Source organism: Eretmochelys imbricata, chromosome 3, assembly GCF_965152235.1.
Source record: "Eretmochelys imbricata isolate rEreImb1 chromosome 3, rEreImb1.hap1, whole genome shotgun sequence".
NCBI lineage: Eukaryota > Metazoa > Chordata > Testudines > Cheloniidae > Eretmochelys > Eretmochelys imbricata.
In genome coordinates, this window is record NC_135574.1 from 55672031 (window position 1) to 55693311 (window position 21281).

At 41.0% G+C, this 21281-nt stretch overlaps 1 protein-coding gene across 1 annotated transcript in view; it reads left to right on the forward strand.

The window, feature by feature from the left end:
• COL19A1 (collagen type XIX alpha 1 chain) overlaps positions 1 to 21281 on the forward strand; it is a 315760-nt gene that overhangs the window by 86770 nt on the left and 207709 nt on the right. The window contains exon 11 of the mRNA XM_077812674.1: positions 7855 to 7899. Within this exon, the coding sequence (XP_077668800.1) occupies positions 7855 to 7899 (45 nt within the window). The remainder of the gene's footprint in view (positions 1 to 7854; positions 7900 to 21281) is intronic.

Below are 21281 nucleotides of genomic sequence, written 5' to 3' on the forward strand. Positions count from 1 at the left end.
GGGTTTTGGATCCAGCCTGCAGATTTGCCAACCCCGTGGTGCTGAGGGCCCTGCATCGCTTCCCTGCGGCCCCAGTGGGAGGGGGAGCAGAGAACTCCGTGAGCTGTTTTTTGCCCGTGGTTACCTCCTCTGAAGCTCCTATTGGCCAGGAACGGGGAAGCGCGGCCAATGGGAGCTTCGGGGGAGGTACCCACAGGCAAGAACAGCTCACGAACAGCTCACTGAGTTCTCTGATCCCCCTGCCCCCGGGGCTGCAGGGACAGGGTGCCCACTGCTTCCCAGAGTGGAGCGGAGCAAAATAGGGCCGAAGCCAGGGCCAGGGCAGGCAAGGAACCTACCCTGGCCCTGGTGCGCACCCCTGCCACCCCGGAGCTGCTCAAGGTAAGCAGCGCTGGGCTGGAACCCAAACCCCTCCTGCACCCCAACTCCCTGTCCTGAGCCCCCTGCCTGCACCCCAACCCCCTGCCACACCCCACACTCCCTCCTGCACCCCAACTCCCTGCCCTGAGCCTCCTGCTGCACCCCGTGGGCAGGGGCGGCGGCCCTTGAGCCAACGTACCAGTCCTCATGTGGCCCTTCTGGTGATTCGAGTTTGAGATCCCTGGTCTAAACCAGTTCAGAAATGGCTACTTCCAGTCATGTGGTGGGTGCGCTCCTGTGTACGCTAGCATTTTGGAACATGTGCTTTAGGGGTAAACTAAACTGGTTTTGTTAAACCAGTGCAACTTTGTATGTGGGCTCGTTTATATCTGTTTATCTTGCACCTGCAATAAGCCTGGCTTAAATGGATATCAGAGTGTGTATGCAGAAAATTGCATTGGTTTTACTAAAATGATATAAAATCACTCCTTTAATTCTTTCAGTACAACTCTGTGTGTAGACCAGGCTTTAAAAACTAGAAATAACAAATTATTCTACAAACACAGTACTATTAAAACTCTCTTTGAAAGAACAGGGCTAGATATTTAAAGGGATCTGAGTGTGGAAAGCGAGGAGAGAGAGTCTTTTGGATATCCTGCAAATGTTCATTTGCATGAACATCTCTAAATATACTGTTGCTAAGAAAAACATATTGTAGGCAATTAATAATCACAGTGGGGAATAAATGCATGATGAGCCCAGAACTGTTATGTGGTTTACTTCCACTTGTCATCTAGTCTTATTGTCTGACCACATGTTTCATGATACTCAATTTTTTTGCCTCCAAGAAAATTGCTATTGGATGCTTTCATGCTTGAGTAAGTTGGGTATAACTTTCCTATCCTATTTATTTTTATTTGATATTGAAACTGTATATTTATTCCACTATCCCCTTACCTGCTGTCCATGTTTACTTAACTGTAAGCTCCTCTGGATAGAGATTGTGTCTTCCAAATGTTTGGAAAACACATAATGCACCAGGGATATTATTGAAATTAAATAATGCCGGTAGCATCCTAGATATTTGAACTACAGTGTTTTGATAAAATCTAAGACCTCAGATTCTAGCCATAGGGAAAATTGAGAATTAGTTCAATTGCTACTGGAAGAGCTGCTCTTCCAGTAGAACACCCACACACACTTTATTTGCACAGGCATCTAATTTGTTTTGGGAACTTATGTGATGAATTTGACATTTTGTGACTGTGAAAATGAGAGTTGCAATCTTACATCTGATGAAGCTAAATGGAGGCAATGCCTTTTTTGTAGGAATATATCAAAGGTGTGTAATGGGACATATATATCAGAATTTATATCAGAGAAACAAAAATGAAGAAACATTTCTAAATTATTTTAAAAAACACCACATGCACATTTTCCAACAGAAAAGCACGGGCTGCTATTGTACCTGGACTAAGTTCTGCATACTTTATCTTAGGCACATTACTAAAACTGACATCTAAGCTGTTGACTTCACCAACCACATCAGCCAAAACAGTAAGCATAATGCAGCCACCACAAACAGCTGCTGGAAAGTCCAGAACTATTTGCTGGTATATGAATCTGTGCATCTCAAAACTTTGAAATTGATTCTCAGATGTAGCTCATGATGCTGCGTCAACTGAATTATTTGGCAACATACTGTAAACAGGAAGCTTGCATGTTGTAGCCTACTGTTTCACCTACCCTCATTTAAACGTTAAGCTTCTATATAAGGGAATGGAACTCTGCAAAAGGTGAACTTGGGGGGGTAGAGAGGACAAAATCAAAATGGGGAATTTTTACAGTAAAGTGAGAGAAATAATATATGCTGCGATTTGGGAGATTTCCATTTTCTTGATCTCCAGACCTATAGAGTTCATGTATGCCATATCAACACTATGGATGTAGATGCTAAGAAAGGAAGATGGAATGAGAACCACTTCCTGCGAGATGGTTTTGGGGGAGGTGGAGCATGGAATCTGTATGTGGATGAGGTAGTTTGCCTGTTCCTATATGAAAAATAGAACTTTGATTGCATTTCTCATTAAAGATGGGTGTATACTGTGGCATTGCACCCCATATTCTTCATAGTAATATCATTATGGTATGATTATGGCATAACTATGATGTATTTTGTGCAAGATAGGTCATGTAAGATATCATTGAAAAGGTTATGATTTACTGAATATGATTATCATATTTGTATGCAAGTATCATTTTGATATCTGAAGTTAGGAATATTGTCGGTGCATCTATTAAAATGTGCTTACACCTGGGGAACACCCATTAGGCAGAATGCAGTCAGTCTAGATGGCTGACTGGGAAGGGCCATTAGGGAGAATAATAGGTTTTAGGAGAAGCTAATCTCCCACTGGGGGGCCTTCTTGAGGATGCAAAAAACAGGAGTTATGGCTGATGTGACCCTACGTGGTCATGTGACCAGGTCACCTGGTACTAGACTCCATCTTGGAATACCAGTGTTTTTCCACTAAAAGGCGTGGGAACTAAGCCTGGAGACAAAGGGTTCCTGCCATATGCAAAAGCTATTTAAAGCAGGGGAGTGATATCATTGTGGTTCTTCACTGACTCCTCACCCAAGGAAACTCCTGAAAATACCTGAGGAAGAAGGACTGAACTGGGGGGAGGGCTGAACCCAGGCTAGAGGGATTTCTAGCCTGTGAAAGGAATACCTGAGGTTTTAAGCTGCAAGCAAGCACAGCTTGCTTTTTAAGAATCTCTGCAGATGGCTTAAATCATCATTTAGGGTGAGAATTTGCTACTCGTATCCAATCTCTTTAGTATATTAAGCTTAGATTTTTATTTTATTTGCGAGGTAGTCTGCTTTGATCTGTTTGCTGTCCCTTATAATCACTTAAAACCTATCTTTTGTAGTTAATAAACTTGGTTTTGTTTTGTCTAAAACCAGTGTGTGGAAATCACACTTGGGCAGAAAGCTGTTGCCTGTCTCTCTCCACATTGAGGGAGAGGGCGAATTTTATGAGCTTATGCTGTACAGTTCTTTGTGCAGCACAAGACAGTATAATTTTGGGTTTACCCTCCAGAGGGGGGAATGCACATGGGAAGCTGGCAAGTGCCCTAGCTGAGTAGCCTTCTGGTGCTGGGGCTGATCAGAAATCTTGTCTACATGTTATTGCAGCTGGGTGTGTCTCTATCTGTGGGCTGATGAAAGTGTGAGACCGGGAGCATGTCTGCAGCTTGTCACAGCATTGTAGAGTGAGTGACCCAGGCTGGTCGGTCAGGTGTCTCAGTGGTACCCCAGTTCCAGGTGGCATCTCGGAGGGGAACCCATCACAGTGGCACAGAGTTTTAAGTGTGGTGGCTAGAGGTCCGTCAAAGTGATTACCAGTTTATTTTCTGTTTGCTTATTTTGGGCAAGGGAAGTATGGACAGAAAAACAGGAAAATGAGTGAAAGTGAATCTGGCAAGAAGCTGGAGCATGGCAGATTGCAGGCAGACGAGAGGGAGAAGGAGCACAGAAGACAAATGGATTAAAATAAATGGAGATTAATGCGCAAGAAACTGCACACCGGAGAACCATACAAGCAGAAGAGGCCAAGCAAAAAGCTGCACACCAGAGAGCCCTGGAACTGCAAGACAATGAAATGGAGGCCTGGAATCTAGTCATGGAGGAGAGGGGAAAAAGAAAGGAAGCATGAACTTGACTTGATAAAGAAGCAGAACCAGCACCCCCATACACCAGGGAGTCCCACCTCTCCGAAAATCCACAAATGGGAACAATTGTGTCCTGTGTACAACAAGACAGGGGACATTGCTGAATACTTCATCACCTTTGAGAGGCTGTGTGTACTTCATGAGATTCCTGAAGACCAAAGGATGCCCACTTTGGTTGCAAAGTTGTCTGGGAGAGCACTGGATATATCCAATAAGATGCCAATTGGAGATGCTTCAGATTATGGTAAATTCAAGGAAATAGTTTTAAAACTGTTTCAGGTTACACCTGAAACATACAGAATAAAATTTTGAAGCCTTAAGAGAGGTGCTGGAATGAGTAATGTGTCATATGTAAACCAGATGAGAGATTTGATGGATAAGTGGGTAAGGGGAAAAGATATTACAAGCTTTGAAGAAATGTGTGATCTTGTTGCTCAGGAACATTTCCTGAATTTATGTAATGATGATGTAAAACAGTGGTTATGGGATAAAAAGGTAAAGACTGTTGATGAATGTGCTACTCTAGCTGATCAATTTGAACAAACCCAAGTATCTATTAGAAATAAATCACAGGCAGAGAGGGTTAAGTTTGGAGGGAAACAGGGTTCTGCTTTATTCCTGGAGAAAGTAAGGGTGAATGGGAGGCTGGATGCTCATCTCCCCAAATCCATTCCTCTTGTCCTTGCCCCAAGTCCCCTGTAAAAACAGAAGAGCCCGAAAGGTATGATCATTGTAATTCCACTGAGCACCTTAGGAATAAATGCCCTGTGCTGAGTGGGAACAGGCAACAAGCAACTCATGGGAATGCTGCTACCCAGAGTACAGAGGCACCTCAGGCAATTGCCACTTACCATACAGGATTTGTAAAAGCAGCTTCTGCACAGCCAGGCAGGAAGCACATAGGGACTGTCAGAATTATTGGCAAGGAACAATCTTGGTGGAGGGATACAGGTGCAGAAATTTCTGTGGTCAGAAGAGACCTTGTTCAGGAGAAAGGCATACCGCCAGGGCAGATGGCAGAGCCTTTGTAGTAGGAGGTCACAAAATCCTTGTGCCATTGGCTAAAGTGCACATAGAAGCTGGGGATTTGGAAGCTGAATTAACTGTGGATGCAATACGTGGTAACCCAGCACAATTGTTACTTGGGAATGACTTTTTCAGTGTAGCTCAGGCTGTCAAGGGGTCTGTCAGCAGCAAGGAGCAATATTGTGCTGAAACCCCAGAGGAAAAGGATGAAGTCTTAGGAACTGCTTGGGGAATGGGAGAGTGTCTCTTTAATTCCTCTGCAGCCGTGGAAAACAGTCTGCTACCAGGGGTGGGTGTGTTTGAGACCAGCTCCTACTGCCCGGTGGCTAAAAGCAGCTTTTCCTCAAAGGGGGACGAGAGTGTATTGCCTATCAGTGAGAAGATGGTCCCAGTTGCTGGATGCCAGCAGGTTGCATTTGAGCAAGGGACACCTCACTCTAGAATGCATAGGAAGATGTGTCCTAGAGGGAAGTCCAGAGGTGGGGGGATGGAATCCTAGAGACCACTGAGGTGGGTGAGGATTTCAGGAACTCTGCAGCTGCAGGCAAGCCCAATTCAAAGAGGGAGGCATAGTGCCTACCAGTAAAAGGACTGTTCTGGCTGTTAGCTGTGAGCCCACAGCTAAACGGGATAGATTCCACTCTAGAGAGCACAGATGTGGTGTGTCTGAAAGGGGGTGTGTGCCTGAGAAACTGGTAAGTACCCTAGCTGCATAGCCTTCCCATGCAGAGGTTGGTCAGAAAGCCATTCTGTGTGTTATTACAACTGGGTGTGTCCTTGCCTGTGTGCTGGGGAAAGTGTGAGACCAGGAGCACGTCTGCGGCTTCTCACAGCAGTGTGTGGGACTCCAGGCTAGTGGGAAAGGGGGCTCAGTGGTGTCCCGTGTGACGTTTCACTCCATATGAAATATGATTATGATATGAATATGACATAACCAAGAAGTACTTTATGCAAGATGGGTCTTGTAAGATATCATTGGAAAGGTTATAATCTACTGAAGGTGATTATCTAATTTGTATGCCTGTATCATTTCTATGTCTGAAGTTAGGAATATTGACTATGTATCTGTATTTCAACTATGCTACTTCAGGTGACGCTCACTGCTAACACTTCCAGTACAACAATGGAAAAGTCAGACAGGACAATGGACTATGAAAAGGCTTTGGCCTTTGTGTTGATATTCCATATTGCCACTGACTCATGAATGCTGTGATACTACAGAGCCAGGTGGTCTTGTCACCTGATACTAAACATTACCTGGGGCTTCTTGTAACTTTTCACAGGAAGGAAAGGGGGAGGAAGGGTCAATTTTGGGAAACAAAGAATTCCCACCTTATCTAAATCCTATTTAAGGGTGGGGAGGGAGGCAAATGGGACTCCTCCTCCCCATGGCCTGTCTGCCCAAGAAGAAAGTCTGCTAAAACCACCTGGAGGGAAGGCAAGGGGGGTGTCCAGACTGAGACAGGGGTCCAGTCTGAAAAGGAATATAAATGGAACTCTGAACCACAGAAACTTTGCAACCTGCCTAAAATAACATTTAGGGTGAGAATTTACATTTTATAACTTGTTTCTTAAGTATATTGAGCTTAGCTTGCGTATTACACTTTATTTGGTCAGTAATCTGCTTTGTTCTGTCTGTTATCTCTTATATTCACTTAGTTTACCTTTTGTAGTTAATAAACTTCTTTCTCATTTGTAATATAACCCAGTTTATGTAATTTCTAACTGGGGGGCAAGAAGTTGTGCATATCTCCCTCCACATTGAGAGAGGGGGCGAATTTCATTTCATAAAACCTTTGGGTTTGTACCCCTTAAAGGGAGTGGGCACCAGAGCGTTGGGGTGAGCCCCCAAGGCTGAATTTTTCCAGAACGGATCTCTATCTCTCTGTGCAGCTGGATGTGGCCCTGCCTGTGTGCGTGGCTGGAAGAGGCTTGTCAGCCTAACATGGCAAGGCCAGGTAAAGGGGACTCAGGGTGGCAGAATAGGCTGACTCAGTGGCATCCCAGCACATAAGGTGACACCCCAAAGGGCCCAAACCCGTCACACCCCAGTTCTAGGCGGCCCCCCGGGGGGAACCTGTTACATATACATTAATATCTGGGTAAATTAAAGATGTTGGTTTTGTTAGTTTGCATCTTGACTACATTGGAGACCAGAGCTATTATGTTCAGGTACAGCACTTGCTCTAAGAATTCCATAATTTAAATGGGAGGAAAATGGTAACTGGTCTTTTTTGGTGAAGGATACTCAAATCAGGAATCCACTTCCCTTTGGATCCATCTGAGCTTGGATATAATGACCTTCAGCATATTCTGCAAAGCTGAAATCATTCTGAAGGTTTTTCATAGAGAGCTCTTCTTGGTTGAATAAGCTTTGTATATACAATGATTGAACAGCACCTTGACACCTGGCAAGTCACACTTATAAATTTAAATAAAATAAATAAAACATTGATTTTCAGAATGAGGACTGGGATGACTGGACTAACTTCAATGGTCTATAAACAGAATTAGCTGCCAAAACCACAGAAAACCATTCCAGTTTTCCACATAAGTTTCAGATCTTTTGATGTGCTGAAAAGATATTCAGTATCCAAGTTGTGTAGTATTGTCAAGCCTTATTTTTAACCTGAAATACAATTAAATGCAATAGAAATTGTGTAGATTGTTTATGTATATGACATTTGCTTAAAATTTCCTGTCAAACAATCTTGTGATTTGTTTTCGTAACAGGGAGAACGTGGCTTTGAGGGTAATAAAGGAGAAGAAGGTAAAAAGGTAAATCACTTCATTTGTGCAGTTTTTTGTGGTTAGATGTTTTCAACCTATGATACTTGAGATAACTTCTGTCCTCACATAGGGCCTAGTTCTGAAGTCCTTTGCTCTTTCACAGACAAAACTCTATGTTCTGCTATGGTAGAATAAGGACTTAACAATATGGTTCATATTAATTAGACATCATAAAATGTTCGCAGTGTTCCCAGCATGTTGTGTTAGGATGTGTGTATGTAGATAAGTTTTATGTTAACCCTACAGTGTTTAGCATGATAAAAATACTTGGTAAAGCTTCAAGTTACAGGGCACTAACATGGTGTGTATTCCTTACCTCCATGGTAACTGGCAGCTTTTTATTTACACAGCATGTCCTACTTGGTGAGAATATAAATAATTAGTTTGGAGATATATTTTAATTACCAATCAATTTGCAAATGTGTAAAATTATGTAATTACTATAAGGGGTGCAAAAATCAACATTTACTATATTATCTCTTATATGTTATGTCTATTGACATAAACTGACTTTTTAATGGAGATCACTGTATGTAGTTACATATAACATTTAGCAGGTGACCACCTAATTCCACAGAAAACAGCCAGGGAGGTGAAGGGTGGGAAGCTAGAGGCAGACCTCCCTTATAACCTTTAGCCTAGTGGCTAGCGTACTCACCTGGGGACTCCCACTGCTGTTTGATGAGGAGAAGGGGTTTGAATAGAGATCAGCCATCTCTCAAGTGAGTGCTTTACCCATTGGTTCTGGGGTATTCTGATGTGGGGTGCCCTCAATCTCTCCTTTTTAAGTAGTTCTGCTTTAATGAAATGATTCAATAATTAAATATTATTTGGGTCAGAGAAAAAATTAGAATGACTGTATAGCCTGATGATTAGAACATTTACCTGAGAGGTGGCAGACCCCAGTTCAACCTCTTCTCCTCATCAGGCAGCGTGGGGACTTGCAAACTGGGACTCTCCCACATCTCAAGGGTGCACCCTGACCACAAGGTTTAAGGGACATCTTTCTCTTCCCCCTTCCTCCTCGCTACCCCCTGCCATTTTGTGGGGAATGAGGTGGCCGCTGAGCATGCCTATTGGATCTGGCCCTGCACATGATTTAATAGGCAAATGCCTGTCTTTCCCTGATTTGTGACTCACAAGCAGAGATAGGTGCCTCCCTGCAGCCCAGACTTCAGGAGCTACCTCTGGAAGAGGAGCAGGGCTTAGTACACACCCTAGTTGTTGTGATTTCCCATTGGCTAACTTAGGCAGCTCCCTGCCTATCATGCTGGCTTTGTGGATGGCATCCTAAGGTGCCTATCTCTCTCCATTCATGGTATAGGGAGTGTAGGTCCCTAACTCAGGCTTTGTGCATTGTAGTGGTGTTCCTGTGTTTTTTCTAGTCACATGAAAGTTAGGTGTTGTGATGCTCAACATGGCAAAGGCCAAGTCCCTTTTGTGGGTCTGGGCCTTAGTCTCTCTGTGCCTCATTCCCCATCTGCAAAAGGGAGATAATGGTACTTCCCTAACACACACACAAGTGTGTTTGTGGGAATAAATGCATTAAAGATTGTGTGGTGCTCAGGTCCTGTGGTTATGAGGGACATATAAGTACCTAACATTGCCCAGTGAAAAATCATGTTGAAGGAAGACAATGGAGGATATAGCTTCTGAGCTAAGGAAAGTACAGACTACTTATGAGCTATGCTCTCCTTTTTAAGGGCTGGGGTGTAACCAGCTACCACTCCTCTTCAAAAGTACCAGTCAATTTTCCACTGTTAATGCTTTAAAAGAAAATGGTGTTTATAGATCAGGAAAATTTAGTCACATTTAAAGTTATTGGTTTAGGAACAGAGAGAGAGAGAGAGAGAGATGTTGTATTATCCAGTAATGGTAATAAATAACAGAAGTAAACATCAACATCTGCAATCATTAAAAATTATGAGATCAGACAATTCAATCTCAGTTTTCTGAAAAATGACTTGTTGAAGTTAAGGTTTTTTTCTAACTCTACAGAGAGTTCTCAGTCCTTTGGTTATGTTCCCATTCTTCTGCTCTGAAGTGCTTGTTGACTTATAAGTATTTCCCTTGCAGCTGTGCCATGATCTCCTTGAGTCTTATGAATAAACTTTGTTTGGACATAGGGACGTGATTCCAGCTGCTGGTGCCACTCTTAGTTCAGCTTCCCTTCATTTTAAGGTGACCATGTGAAAACATGCACACCCTGGTCGTAACAGTTCTTCATTGTGCAAACTGAGTCAATATGTCTAAATTTGCCACTTTAGACATTAATTAAGAAGAACCAGTAGTTATTCAATTTATTCCCTATTTAAATGCTGACAGTATGCTCGGCTTGGAACAAAACGCAGAAGGCATGTTTTGCACCTAATGGAAGTTACAATATACATAGATGGTAGTTGGAGAATGTTTGACTATCGAGAAGTTTTCAAAAGGAAATAGAGGACCCTCACCTTGAGCAACTTAAAACTAGATTGGGCAAAGCACTGAGAGAGAGAGAGTGTAGGGAATAATTTATACTGATTGAGGTGGATTAGGTTGTTTTTTCCACCTTTAACTTCTATTGTTCTTTGGAGGGCTACTGACATAGTGCTCTTTCTCTGGCTAACAGGGCAAATGGACTCTGTTCTCCTTCCAGTATCCTAAGCCTCAGTATATGACTTGCAATTCACCCGAGATCAATCACTGGTGGGCAGAAGATTCCTGAATCTGTGGGGTATGGTGTTTTTGCATATCACACAACACTGCTCTGACTGCATTGGATCTGATTTCTGACAGAAGCCAAATGCCAAGTAGTCAGAGCAGGTTAAACCATCCTGCATTTATCATATGTCTAGCAGCCCAAAAGATAACATTATGGTTTATGGACCATTGATTTTTAAATATGTATTATTTATATGCCATATACAACACAAATAAAGACACAGTCCTTACCCAAAGGAGCTCACAATCTTAATAAAGGGCAGCACACACCGTGAGACCAGTGTGATGATAACTTAGAGCTTTCTTGCTCAAACAAATGGGGGTGAATGGTAATAGCATTATATTAATGTAGTTTACCATTTGTGGGCTGAAAAGAAGAAATGGGATTTCCAGAGGAATTTAAATGAAGAAAGGTAGGTGGTTAGTACACTGGAAAATAATTGTCATTTCAGGGCCTCTTGATAGTATACAAGAAAATATGAAGGTGAGAATGGCAAAAACAATTTTGTAGCTAACATACCCTATTTTATTTATTTATTTTATTTTGTAGAAACTTATCCCTGAACATATGAGTCCTGCTTTAAGAACACTGAATAGTAAATTATTGAACCTCCATCCTGAATTATTATTTGTAAATAGTAGTGTTTTCTATATTCTTCAAAAAATTGGACTTTTCTCCCAAATGTATGATCCATAGAACTTTGACTTTCATAGCAAACTTATTGACTTTTAGGTCTTGAAAATCCAAAAATATCAAGTGGGCAGCAAACACTAAATATCATTTTGTTGTTGTGGATAGAAGCAACTGTTTTGGGGTTTATCTGCTTTTGTAACATAATCACATGTGATTTGGTTATCTCTTGCTATTTACATGGCAATGAAAAATGTAAAGAGAAGAGTTTCTTTCCTCCCAGTGCCTGCCCAAACCTTGTGTAATGAACTGGTGCAGTCTCTTCAGAAGCTACATCTGGTGATTTGTGGGAATAAGGGACAAAGGGGCTTTCTAAAACCAAAACTGAAACGTACCATCATTTAATCATTCATTTTCTTTTCAATGCAAATGAATATTAAGAAAAGTAAAGCAGAATTAATTTCCCATTATTCCAGTGCTGCTGTTCTCTAGCTTTATAAATGTATTAACACCTGTGACTCATGGCTTATAGACTTGATGTGTAAATGCTATGGTAATACATGTAATGGCTCACTTGCTAGACAACATTAGGTTGAGTTGTTTTTTTTTATTAAATACTTGTAAGTAGCAAGTAGGATTGAAATTGCAGTGGCACTAAATTAAAATAATTGTAATACTAAATTAATTTTACTACTGCAAAAATCACTGTCACATCAGGATTTATCACACAGCATGAAATGTCAATTCAGGCACTATGGCGTGTGTTTTATACTGTTTAAAACAGCACCTGTGACTTTTGACATATGACACTACTATTCTTTGTTTTAATAAATGTGTGAGAATTAACTAAATTTTAGACTTCTGTTATGCTGACTATGCAAGTCTGTAAAGATGAACATTTAAAACTGACCCAGTCTTCAATCTCTAAATTTATCAGGATGAACTTGTTGGCCTTGATTTTTTGCTAGTCCAACCGCTGCTTGGGCGCAATGAGAGTGGGAGCTGACAGGAAGCCCAACACACTCCCCTTATTCTCAGTGGTGTGATCCTTCTCAAATTAAAGATACGGAGCAGAACAGGGCAGTTTTAATTTACACTTAGTAGAAGATCCATCAGGGATGGATCAAGTATAGCAAAGCCTTATTCTGTCATGCTCCTTCTCCTCCTATTCCCAGCCCCTGCTCCCCTTGACGCAGGACAGTGGAGCCAAGGGAGAGCTGGCCCAGGAAGATGCACCAGTTTTGTGCTTGTGGAGTTTCCTCCTGCACAGGGAGAATTCTCAAATGCAAATGTCTGGCTACTTTAAATTCACTTTGTGTTGCATAAATGGTGCAAAGTGAACTTGGCAGGCTGCAGAATCCAGCCTGTGGCATCTATGTAAGCTGTGCACCTAGGAGGAATAGACTGATCTCATGTACAAGGATACCTTTTATGGAAGTAAGTTGTGCTCCACTATTCTGCACTGTTTGTTCCCTTCTGTGCAAGCACAGTAATCCAAAGAAAGACGTATTTCAGGAGACTAGAAGGTCAGATCTGTCATTTCAATTCCTCTAATACTATTGCTAGGGGCACTTATCAGTACTGGAGATTGTTGGCTTTATGAGTAGTGCAAGTATTATTCTTTAACATACAGTGAACCTGTCAGCACCCCAATGAAGCCATAGATCGCTCTGTAAACTCACTTTGTTGTCGTGCCATTGAGCCAAATAGTGTGCAAAGGTTACATTATCACTTCAGTTTATTTCTGATAGGATTAGTCCAAAGAAGAGGGAGACAGTTTTGTTCTATCAGTATACTTTATTTTAACATCTACTTGATCTAATCCTAGATTAAGGCACAAATGAAAACAAGTTTGCTCTCATTCTAAATCCACATCTCATTCACCTTGTAAAACCATCATACAAGAAGGCTTTTAAAAAGTTTAAAAATAGGTTTTTAATGTTTCAAGGTTCTTGATGTGTAGGATCAAGGTAAGTACTAGGGAACAAATTCTAAACTGGTCTGGGGCAAATTTTTCATAAAATCTTTGCAATTTCTGATTAAAAACTGGGGGGATATTGTGCCCTTGGCCTAGAAATTAATCCTATAAAAAAGATCCTGGACACATTTTAAAAAAATAATAATAATGCACATTAATGAATTCTATGGTACCTTTTTCATTGACCAACATCTTAGCTAAGCACTCCCTTAGCGCCATCCCTAGATTCTTCCAAACCATACTCTTTCTCAAGCCATAGTTTTATAATGCCTCCTGGCTGGGAAAGGATATGGGGCAATTTGAACTTAATTATACCGTAACTACATTAAACAGTTTATTTTCCAGTTATTTTTGTAGAATAAACTCAGACAGAGGAGTAAAATGCAAATATTTTACCCCATATCGGTTTCATTTTTATACTCCATAAGTTATTAGAAAAAATGTTAACATACATGAAAATTAGAAATAAAAGAAAAAAATAGGGGCAGATCCTCAGCCTGTGTAAAGTGCATTGCTCCACTGACTTCTGCAGAGCTATCACAACTGTACCATCTGAGGATCTGCCCCTCTGTCTTAAAGATACCTATTTTTCTATGAGGAAAATCTTATTTCATTTTTAAAGCTTTTGATGTATCCCTCACCTTGAACCTTTTCTTCCAGTCAGCGTCCTAGCTTACAACAGTTCCTTGCTGGAAAGAATTCATTGTGTTTCTTTGGTTAAAAATCCATTTGCCCCAAATTAGATTGTTCTTAATCACCAGGACTTGTACAAATGAGAGAGACTGTGTACATGAAGAAATAACAAGGTGAATAAAGAGAAAATGAAGCCCTCTCTTTCTGGTTATGCATTTGACACAATGCAATCCAGTATTTAGTGATTGGCATTCTTCTTCTCTACCAGTGTACCCTTTGACTGGTTTTACTGGTCAAAAACATGGCAGGATGTGCTATGAAAATTCATATGGACAGATGGCAGACAAAGTGTGCATTCTAAAGGTCTGCATAGACCTACAATTGGGGTGGGCTAGCTTTCCCTCATATAGTCTATTATGCATTTCAATTAAAAGATTTGATCAGTTGGGTTAACTATAAACCACACACATACTGGGTAAAACTCAAACAAGACTGGAGCCCATATATAGATACTTGTAGCAATTGTTGGGTTTAAAAAGAAATTTGTCACCAAAAAATAAACCCATTAATCTAGACCACCTAAGCAGCTTCGGATAATTTTTTTAAATTCCTATCACAGAGGACCTCTCCCTTAGCAACTTTAATTAATAATCAGGAATTTATCCCCAGGAAATATCAAAGTGACTATTTGCTGTAAGAGCTAAGGTTATTCAATTTGTACAGCTGTTCCTGGGTCCTGATTTGAAATCATACCAAGAGACGTAATATTGTAAATAATATAAAGATCCCATATTTTCAATATGTAGAAGTCAAACATTTCATTGTCAAATTTGGATACAAAATAGCTCTATCTAGACCTTTAAGCACAATTGAAGATTTGACCCAGAAGCAAGCTGGAACAATAAGTTTCATTTCTAAGATATTTTGATTGAAAAAAGAAGTGGGTAGGAAAACAACCCAGATGAAAGGTGGGAGACGAATTTGGACAAAAATTTATTTAGATGAATGGGTCTCTGTATGGGAAAGGGCATATACATCTTCAACTTGTATAATCAGAAAGAATGTTATGAATTACTATATAGATGACATTTGACTCCAGTTAAGTTCCTTATATTTTTGCTATTAGAAATGCATTCTGTTGGAAAGATTGCGTGGAAAGGGGGATATACTTGTACATGTGGTGGTTGTGTCCAGGAATTAAACACTTTTGGGAGGGAATTATTAAAGAGATGCATCTTATAACAAAATGCCAGCTTCTTCTTTGAGTAAATACAGACATGTATTCCACTTAGGTGTGTGCACGCCATGCGTGCTGAAGCTGGAGACTTTTGCCTAGCAGTACCTGAAAAAGGGTGGTGCTCGAGCCTCATGGCTCTGACCCCTGCACTGGCTATATGAAGCATCACCACCCTGACTCCCTTCAGTTCCTTCTCACTGCCCATGGCTGGAGTCAGATCTCTGTGTGGTTGCAGTCTCACAAGATCATGTTTTGTCGTAGCCTAGTTTATTGATGTGACTGTGCTCGCTGGAGGGGCTATACTGAGAACGCTCAATCAGGGCAAACTGCGAAGACAATCCCTAAAACTGGTGGTTTATTCTATAATTAGATTTCACAGACCAGTAACCAAACAGCTTCTGTAATACCTTACTGGTTACCAACAAGCCAAAATATAGTTCCCTTTAAGCAATCCAGACTTTGGCTCCCGCCCAGATAGCCAAGTCTAATAGTGAGGGTTACAAAAAACCTTATTCGCCATATATAAAGTTCTACCAATCCCAAGAGATCAGATACATTATCCACCAAGTTAATGAATATTTCAGACCTCACCCAAATACATGCTTACAGCCAATCCTTATTAACTAAATCTAAGATTTATTAATAAAAAATAAAATAGAGATGCTATGGTTAAAGATTATTATACATACAGATACGAAAAGAGTTTGTAGGCCAGTTTCATGGCAGAGATGGTGAGGTGGCTGATGGTGCCTACATAGTCCAATAGGCAGTCCATGTGCAGAGTTTGTTCAAATTCTTCCATGAGAATTGCAGGGATAATCCAGAGACCTCAGTTTTACGAGCTTAAACTTTCCCTGTCAAAGTTTAAGCATATCTGAGATAAAAGAGAATTAGGCCAAACTTTCTTTGCAGCTGAAGCAAGTTGGGGTCACAGCAGGGCCTCCTTGACTGAAGAATAGGTAATGTATATTGTTGCTTTGAAGCTAATCTGTTTCCTAGGCATACACTGGTAATTTAGTTGCATTCATTAGCATAAGGCAATTAACCATCAAACCATTCACAGGTAGTTTACTACAAATTTCAAAGAGAAATGAAGACAATAATATTACACCACAAGTTCCATCTAAATATTTATATCCCCTTTTAATCTCTGAATCACTAGACTATACTAATGAAACGTTATAGACAAGAACAGAAATTTAGCATCTACAAGCTAGTTAGATCACATTGTTAAACTTCTAACAAGATAGAGGTAAATGCAAACACAATTGGTATATATTAATTCTCTAACAGTGCAGGCATACATTTCCAATTGACTCCAAGGCCACTGATACCCTTCCCATATCAGTGGCAAGCTCCTCGCTCATGGAGATCCTGCTCTTTGTCCCACTCAAAGCTAAAGTCACCTGCCAGGTCGCTGGTGGTGGTTTTGAATCAGCCGCAGGCCAGCCATTGGCAGTCTTCCTCCTCACAGAACTGCTAGAGAACTTTGGGGGTGTACATGTCCTTATGGCAAAGATGCCACTATGGGGTGCGACCTTTTCCTCCAAAACAATGGGACTACACTAGAAAGAGGGATAAATCCCACAAGAGGAAGCAGTTGCGCTTGGGCTTCAGGCAGTCCTCATGCCTTCCCTCAACACAGGTCAAGGCTTGTTTTGACTCCTTTGTCCAGAACACTGGTCCTGTCGTTCCTCCGTCCCCCTGGGGACCGGCTGGCCCACTCTTACAGTGCTTGGGTCTTGATTACCTCTATCAGATTGGGCTAATAATAATAATAATAATAATCCAATTCCCCTCTATGCCACATTCTCATCTCCCATCCCCATCCTTCTCCAGGGACCCTTCTCATGAGACACTGCTCATTGAACAGGTCAGCTCTCTGTTGAAGTTGGGAATGGTGGAGGAGGTTCTGCCAGAACACAGTTTCCATAGTTTTTACTCCAGGTACTTCCTGATACTGAAATCCAAGGGTGGAATGAGACCTGTTTTCAACCTTCATGGCCTCCACAAATTCATCAGATACATAAGATTTGGCTTGGTCACTCTATTGCTATCCCCCACCCATGCTGTCTCAGAATGACTGAGTATACATGGGTATATTGTCCCTGAACTTTCAAATGTGGATGCCTAATATGGAAGACTGGTGCATGTACTTGATATTTTTTTCCATTCTATATTTACAACAAAAGTAAGTATTCTTTTGCAATATATGCAAGGTATTCAATGTAAAAGATGAGGAAAAAAATATAAGACAAGCAACAAATACATAAAAGTTGGCATCCTTCATCTATATCCCTACTAGTGCCTATGCACTCTTCTTTCTGAGTCCAAGACCAGTCAGTCTTTGCCTTTCCCAGATCTGCCCTGTAAAGGAATGCAGACTCACCCCTGCGGCACCTCCTGCTGGTCATTGGAAATTAGCTCTTTTCCAGCATGGAGGGCCCTCTGCAGGCCTTTGGCCCCAGTATCCCTCACAGACCCCGGTGCCCCTTTCTCTGGGGTTCTGCCCCCCTGGCAGTACCCCCACACTCTGCCTCTGGGTCTCCCCTTCCTGGGAAACCCCCAACCCACTATCCCCACCTTGCCTCAGTCTGGGCTACTGCTAGTCATCACCAAGCCCCCGCTCCCTGGGGCAGACTGCAGTGTAAAGGCCATTCATCATAGGCAAGGGGGTCCGGACCAGTTGCCTTCCTCTGCCTCCCAGTACCTCTATGGGCCTTGGACCTGGCCCTACAGCCTGCGGAGTTGCCAGCCTGGAGCACCCCCACTCAGCCTGCTCCTTCCCCAGCACTGCACCATCCTCAGTACCCTGTCAGGCAGACCCTACTCTCTCCTAGCCTAGAGAGAGACTCCATGGGTTTTTGGCTCATGGCCTTTTTATACAGGCCAGCTGGGGCCTGATTGGGGCGTGGCCCAGCCGCGGCTGCTTCCCCAATCAGCCAGCCACAGCCCTCTCCAGGGCTGCTTTTAACCCTTTCTATTTTAGGAGCAGGGTAGCCACCCTGCTACATGCCCTCATAATTTTTACTTTCACATAGGGTGACCAGAAAGTAAGTGTAAAAAATCAGGACGGGGGTGGGGGGTAATAAGTGCCTATATAAGAATACCCTCCAAAATCAGGACTGTCCCTATAAAATTGGGACATCTGGTCACCCTACTTTCACAGGTAACTAACTTGCTGAAACCGTTTCACTAACTTCATGCTCTCAGCACAATGTTCAAAAGAAAAAAAAAGTGGGGGGGAGACCACATCTCACTCTAGAATGAACAAGTTAAATAAAATCAAAGAAATGCCTCTTTTCCAAACTGTTTTTGCTGCATATACATTTCTATGTCCTCATTCTTACCTCACTTTTTTCATTCTTGACTCTGACCTCCATGCACTCCTATTTCTTAAGGAGATAACATATCAAATAGAGCAATGTCTTACATTACTGTATAATGAATGTATAAAACTGTTACAACTATACACTTGCTTAATTTCTAAGGTTTGTAAAATGCTTGAACTGAAACTACTTTAAACATTTAGTGATGGGTTTTGTGACCAGGTTTAAACTCAGATCTGGTTCATTGAAAGATTTGTTATAGTTCATGAATGTTTCAAGTAAATTTGGACCAATTCATGGTTTTGCATTAAAAATTGGACAAAATTTGTGATTTCATGGGGGTTAAGCAGAAACCCAGGTGAAGCCCAGTATTTTCACTGGTTTGCAATTAAGTTTCCAATTTAAAATGAAACTTGGAATACAGCCTTCATAGATTGAATCTTGGAAAAACATTCACATGAACTCCTGAAAAGCAAAACAACAGACTTTTGCGCAAATCTGCTCAAAACAAAAATAAAAAGCTCATACAATATACACTCATCACAAAGGACTAAACATCACACTCCAGGATATTTCAGAAATTTGGTGTAGCCAAAAACTGCCACTGAACTTGCACATATAGTTCTATAACATTGATAAAGTCATGTTTTTTTAGTCCAAAATCACAGAGGCAACAGATACCAACATAATCAAGGCCTGATAACCACATTACATAGTCACAAATATAGAATGTGACAGTGTTTCTGTAGAAGTACTATAGAACTATATCCAGCAAGTTTCAGCCTTTGCAGAAAAGGCACTGCAGTCCATTGAGTAGTGCAAATATTTGAGATTGCTTTAACCATCTGCAAAACATTTTTAGTGACTAAATAACAATAGCAATAGCCTGCCAAATCCATGGAAAGTATTGGTGCCTAAAAAAATAGAGCCCAACACATTCTGTGAAACCAGTGCTCTTTGTCAACAGCTGACAGAAATAGATTGGTTTTTAGTTTTCCTTAGGAGATCAGCCTTGGGGGGGTAAGGTGGGGGGAACCAAGTCTCTTCCTTTTAAAGAAAAATCCTAACTCAACAATAACACAAAGGTGGTATAAACAGAAATCAAACTTCAAATTAAAAAATGTGTGCCACATCTTGACTCTGCTGTGTGGAAGTAAGGGGAATGTTAGCCCATTGCTTTCTTTGCTTTCTCCACAACTGTCACTCTGCCATCCCCCTGTGGAACATAAGGGGAAGCACTTTCTCTCCCAGTTACACTTCCCAGTAGTCCAATCACTATGTATGGCAGTACTGTAAGATGTCTTTGAGATCACCATAGAGTCGGGCTCAGCAGTTGTATATAGCTGTTTCTGAGTGGATGTTTCCTTGTCATAGGATTTCATTTTTCCTCTGGAGTTTCAGCGCTTAACTGGATTGTGAACCTATATAGGGCTCTGAGAAGAAACCTAAATCAGGATCTGGCCCTGTATATTAATGTAAATATGAGGCACCTCACCGCCTTTTGCATATAGTATATAGTCTAGAAAAGAGGAGACACCACAGTGATACCTTCTTTTTTCCCTGTTTACCTTAACTATAAATATGGTATTAATATTAATATCCAGACTGATCAGAGTGTATTGTACTTTTCATCCAGTCTCACTTCTGGTAACAAGAGACAAACAGCTATTTCTCCCTTTCTCATGGTCAGCAGAAATGTTGGAGTTCTATGTTCCTGGATCACTTTTATGGACCCACATCTTGTTACCATAAGTTATTAAATCACTATAATAGTGGCTTCCTTTTGATGGCTAAGGATTTACTGGAAGTAGCTGTTATCTCAACTTCCGAAAATGCCCAAGAAAACCCAATGACTTGCATAATTGTATTTAGTTGTTTTTGTTTTTGAAATTCATATTGTGCCTGTTAAAAGTGTTGATTGACAACCCAGGAAACTAACATCCTTCCTTTGTCAATGAACAGATGTGTATGTTATGGGGTATTTGTCCAAGAGGACCTAGACTGAGATCACCTGACAGTTCATTTAATAGATGGTAACAAGTTTTGGTTACTACCAACTAGGGCTGAATTTGGTAGAGGTAAAAGATTCTATATTCCGTTACCTTTTTCAGAACTAACAATTTCTTCTTAAGAAGAAGTAAATTTCGAGCAGGAGTGCACAACTTCTATTTACAGTAACTCCAGCACACAATTCTGAAAAGTTCCTTTTATATCATCAGCTGATGTTGTAGTAATTTAGCTGGAAGGAAATGACTCTTGGTTGCCTTGAAAAATATCTAGCCCCATTAAAGAGTAGATTTTTTTGTTGGTTTGTTCAAACACATTCTCTTAGAATGAGGCATGCCAAATATAAAATTTGAAACAATTGCAATTGAACATGAAATGCATTTATTTATAATATTTATTTGAAGTACAATTAATGCACATCAGCACAGGCATTTGCTATTTAACATGTGATTTATTCACATACACAAAAGAAAGTTAAAATACTATTACAAATTTTGGTACCATAGCCTTGGGGCCAACTTCAACCATCAGGTAAACATATGCAATTTCCTTTGAAACCTCTTATCTGAGGGCAGAATTTGCATCAGTGATAACATAATTAAGGCTGAAGCTCAGAAGTTTGTATCTTTAACTCATCCCTTTGTGTTTGAGTATTGCAATTCTTATGATATAGGAATTCACATGAGTTGGAGCTAAAATGCTTTTTCGTACATCAGATGGTGTACACTATAATTGCACACTAGGCCAAATTTTTCAACAACAGTGGTGTTCCATGGGATTTAAGGCAGTGCAGAATTTGCCCTAATGGGGAGAGCTAAGAACAGCGTTTCAGCCACTACTCCTACTTCATTT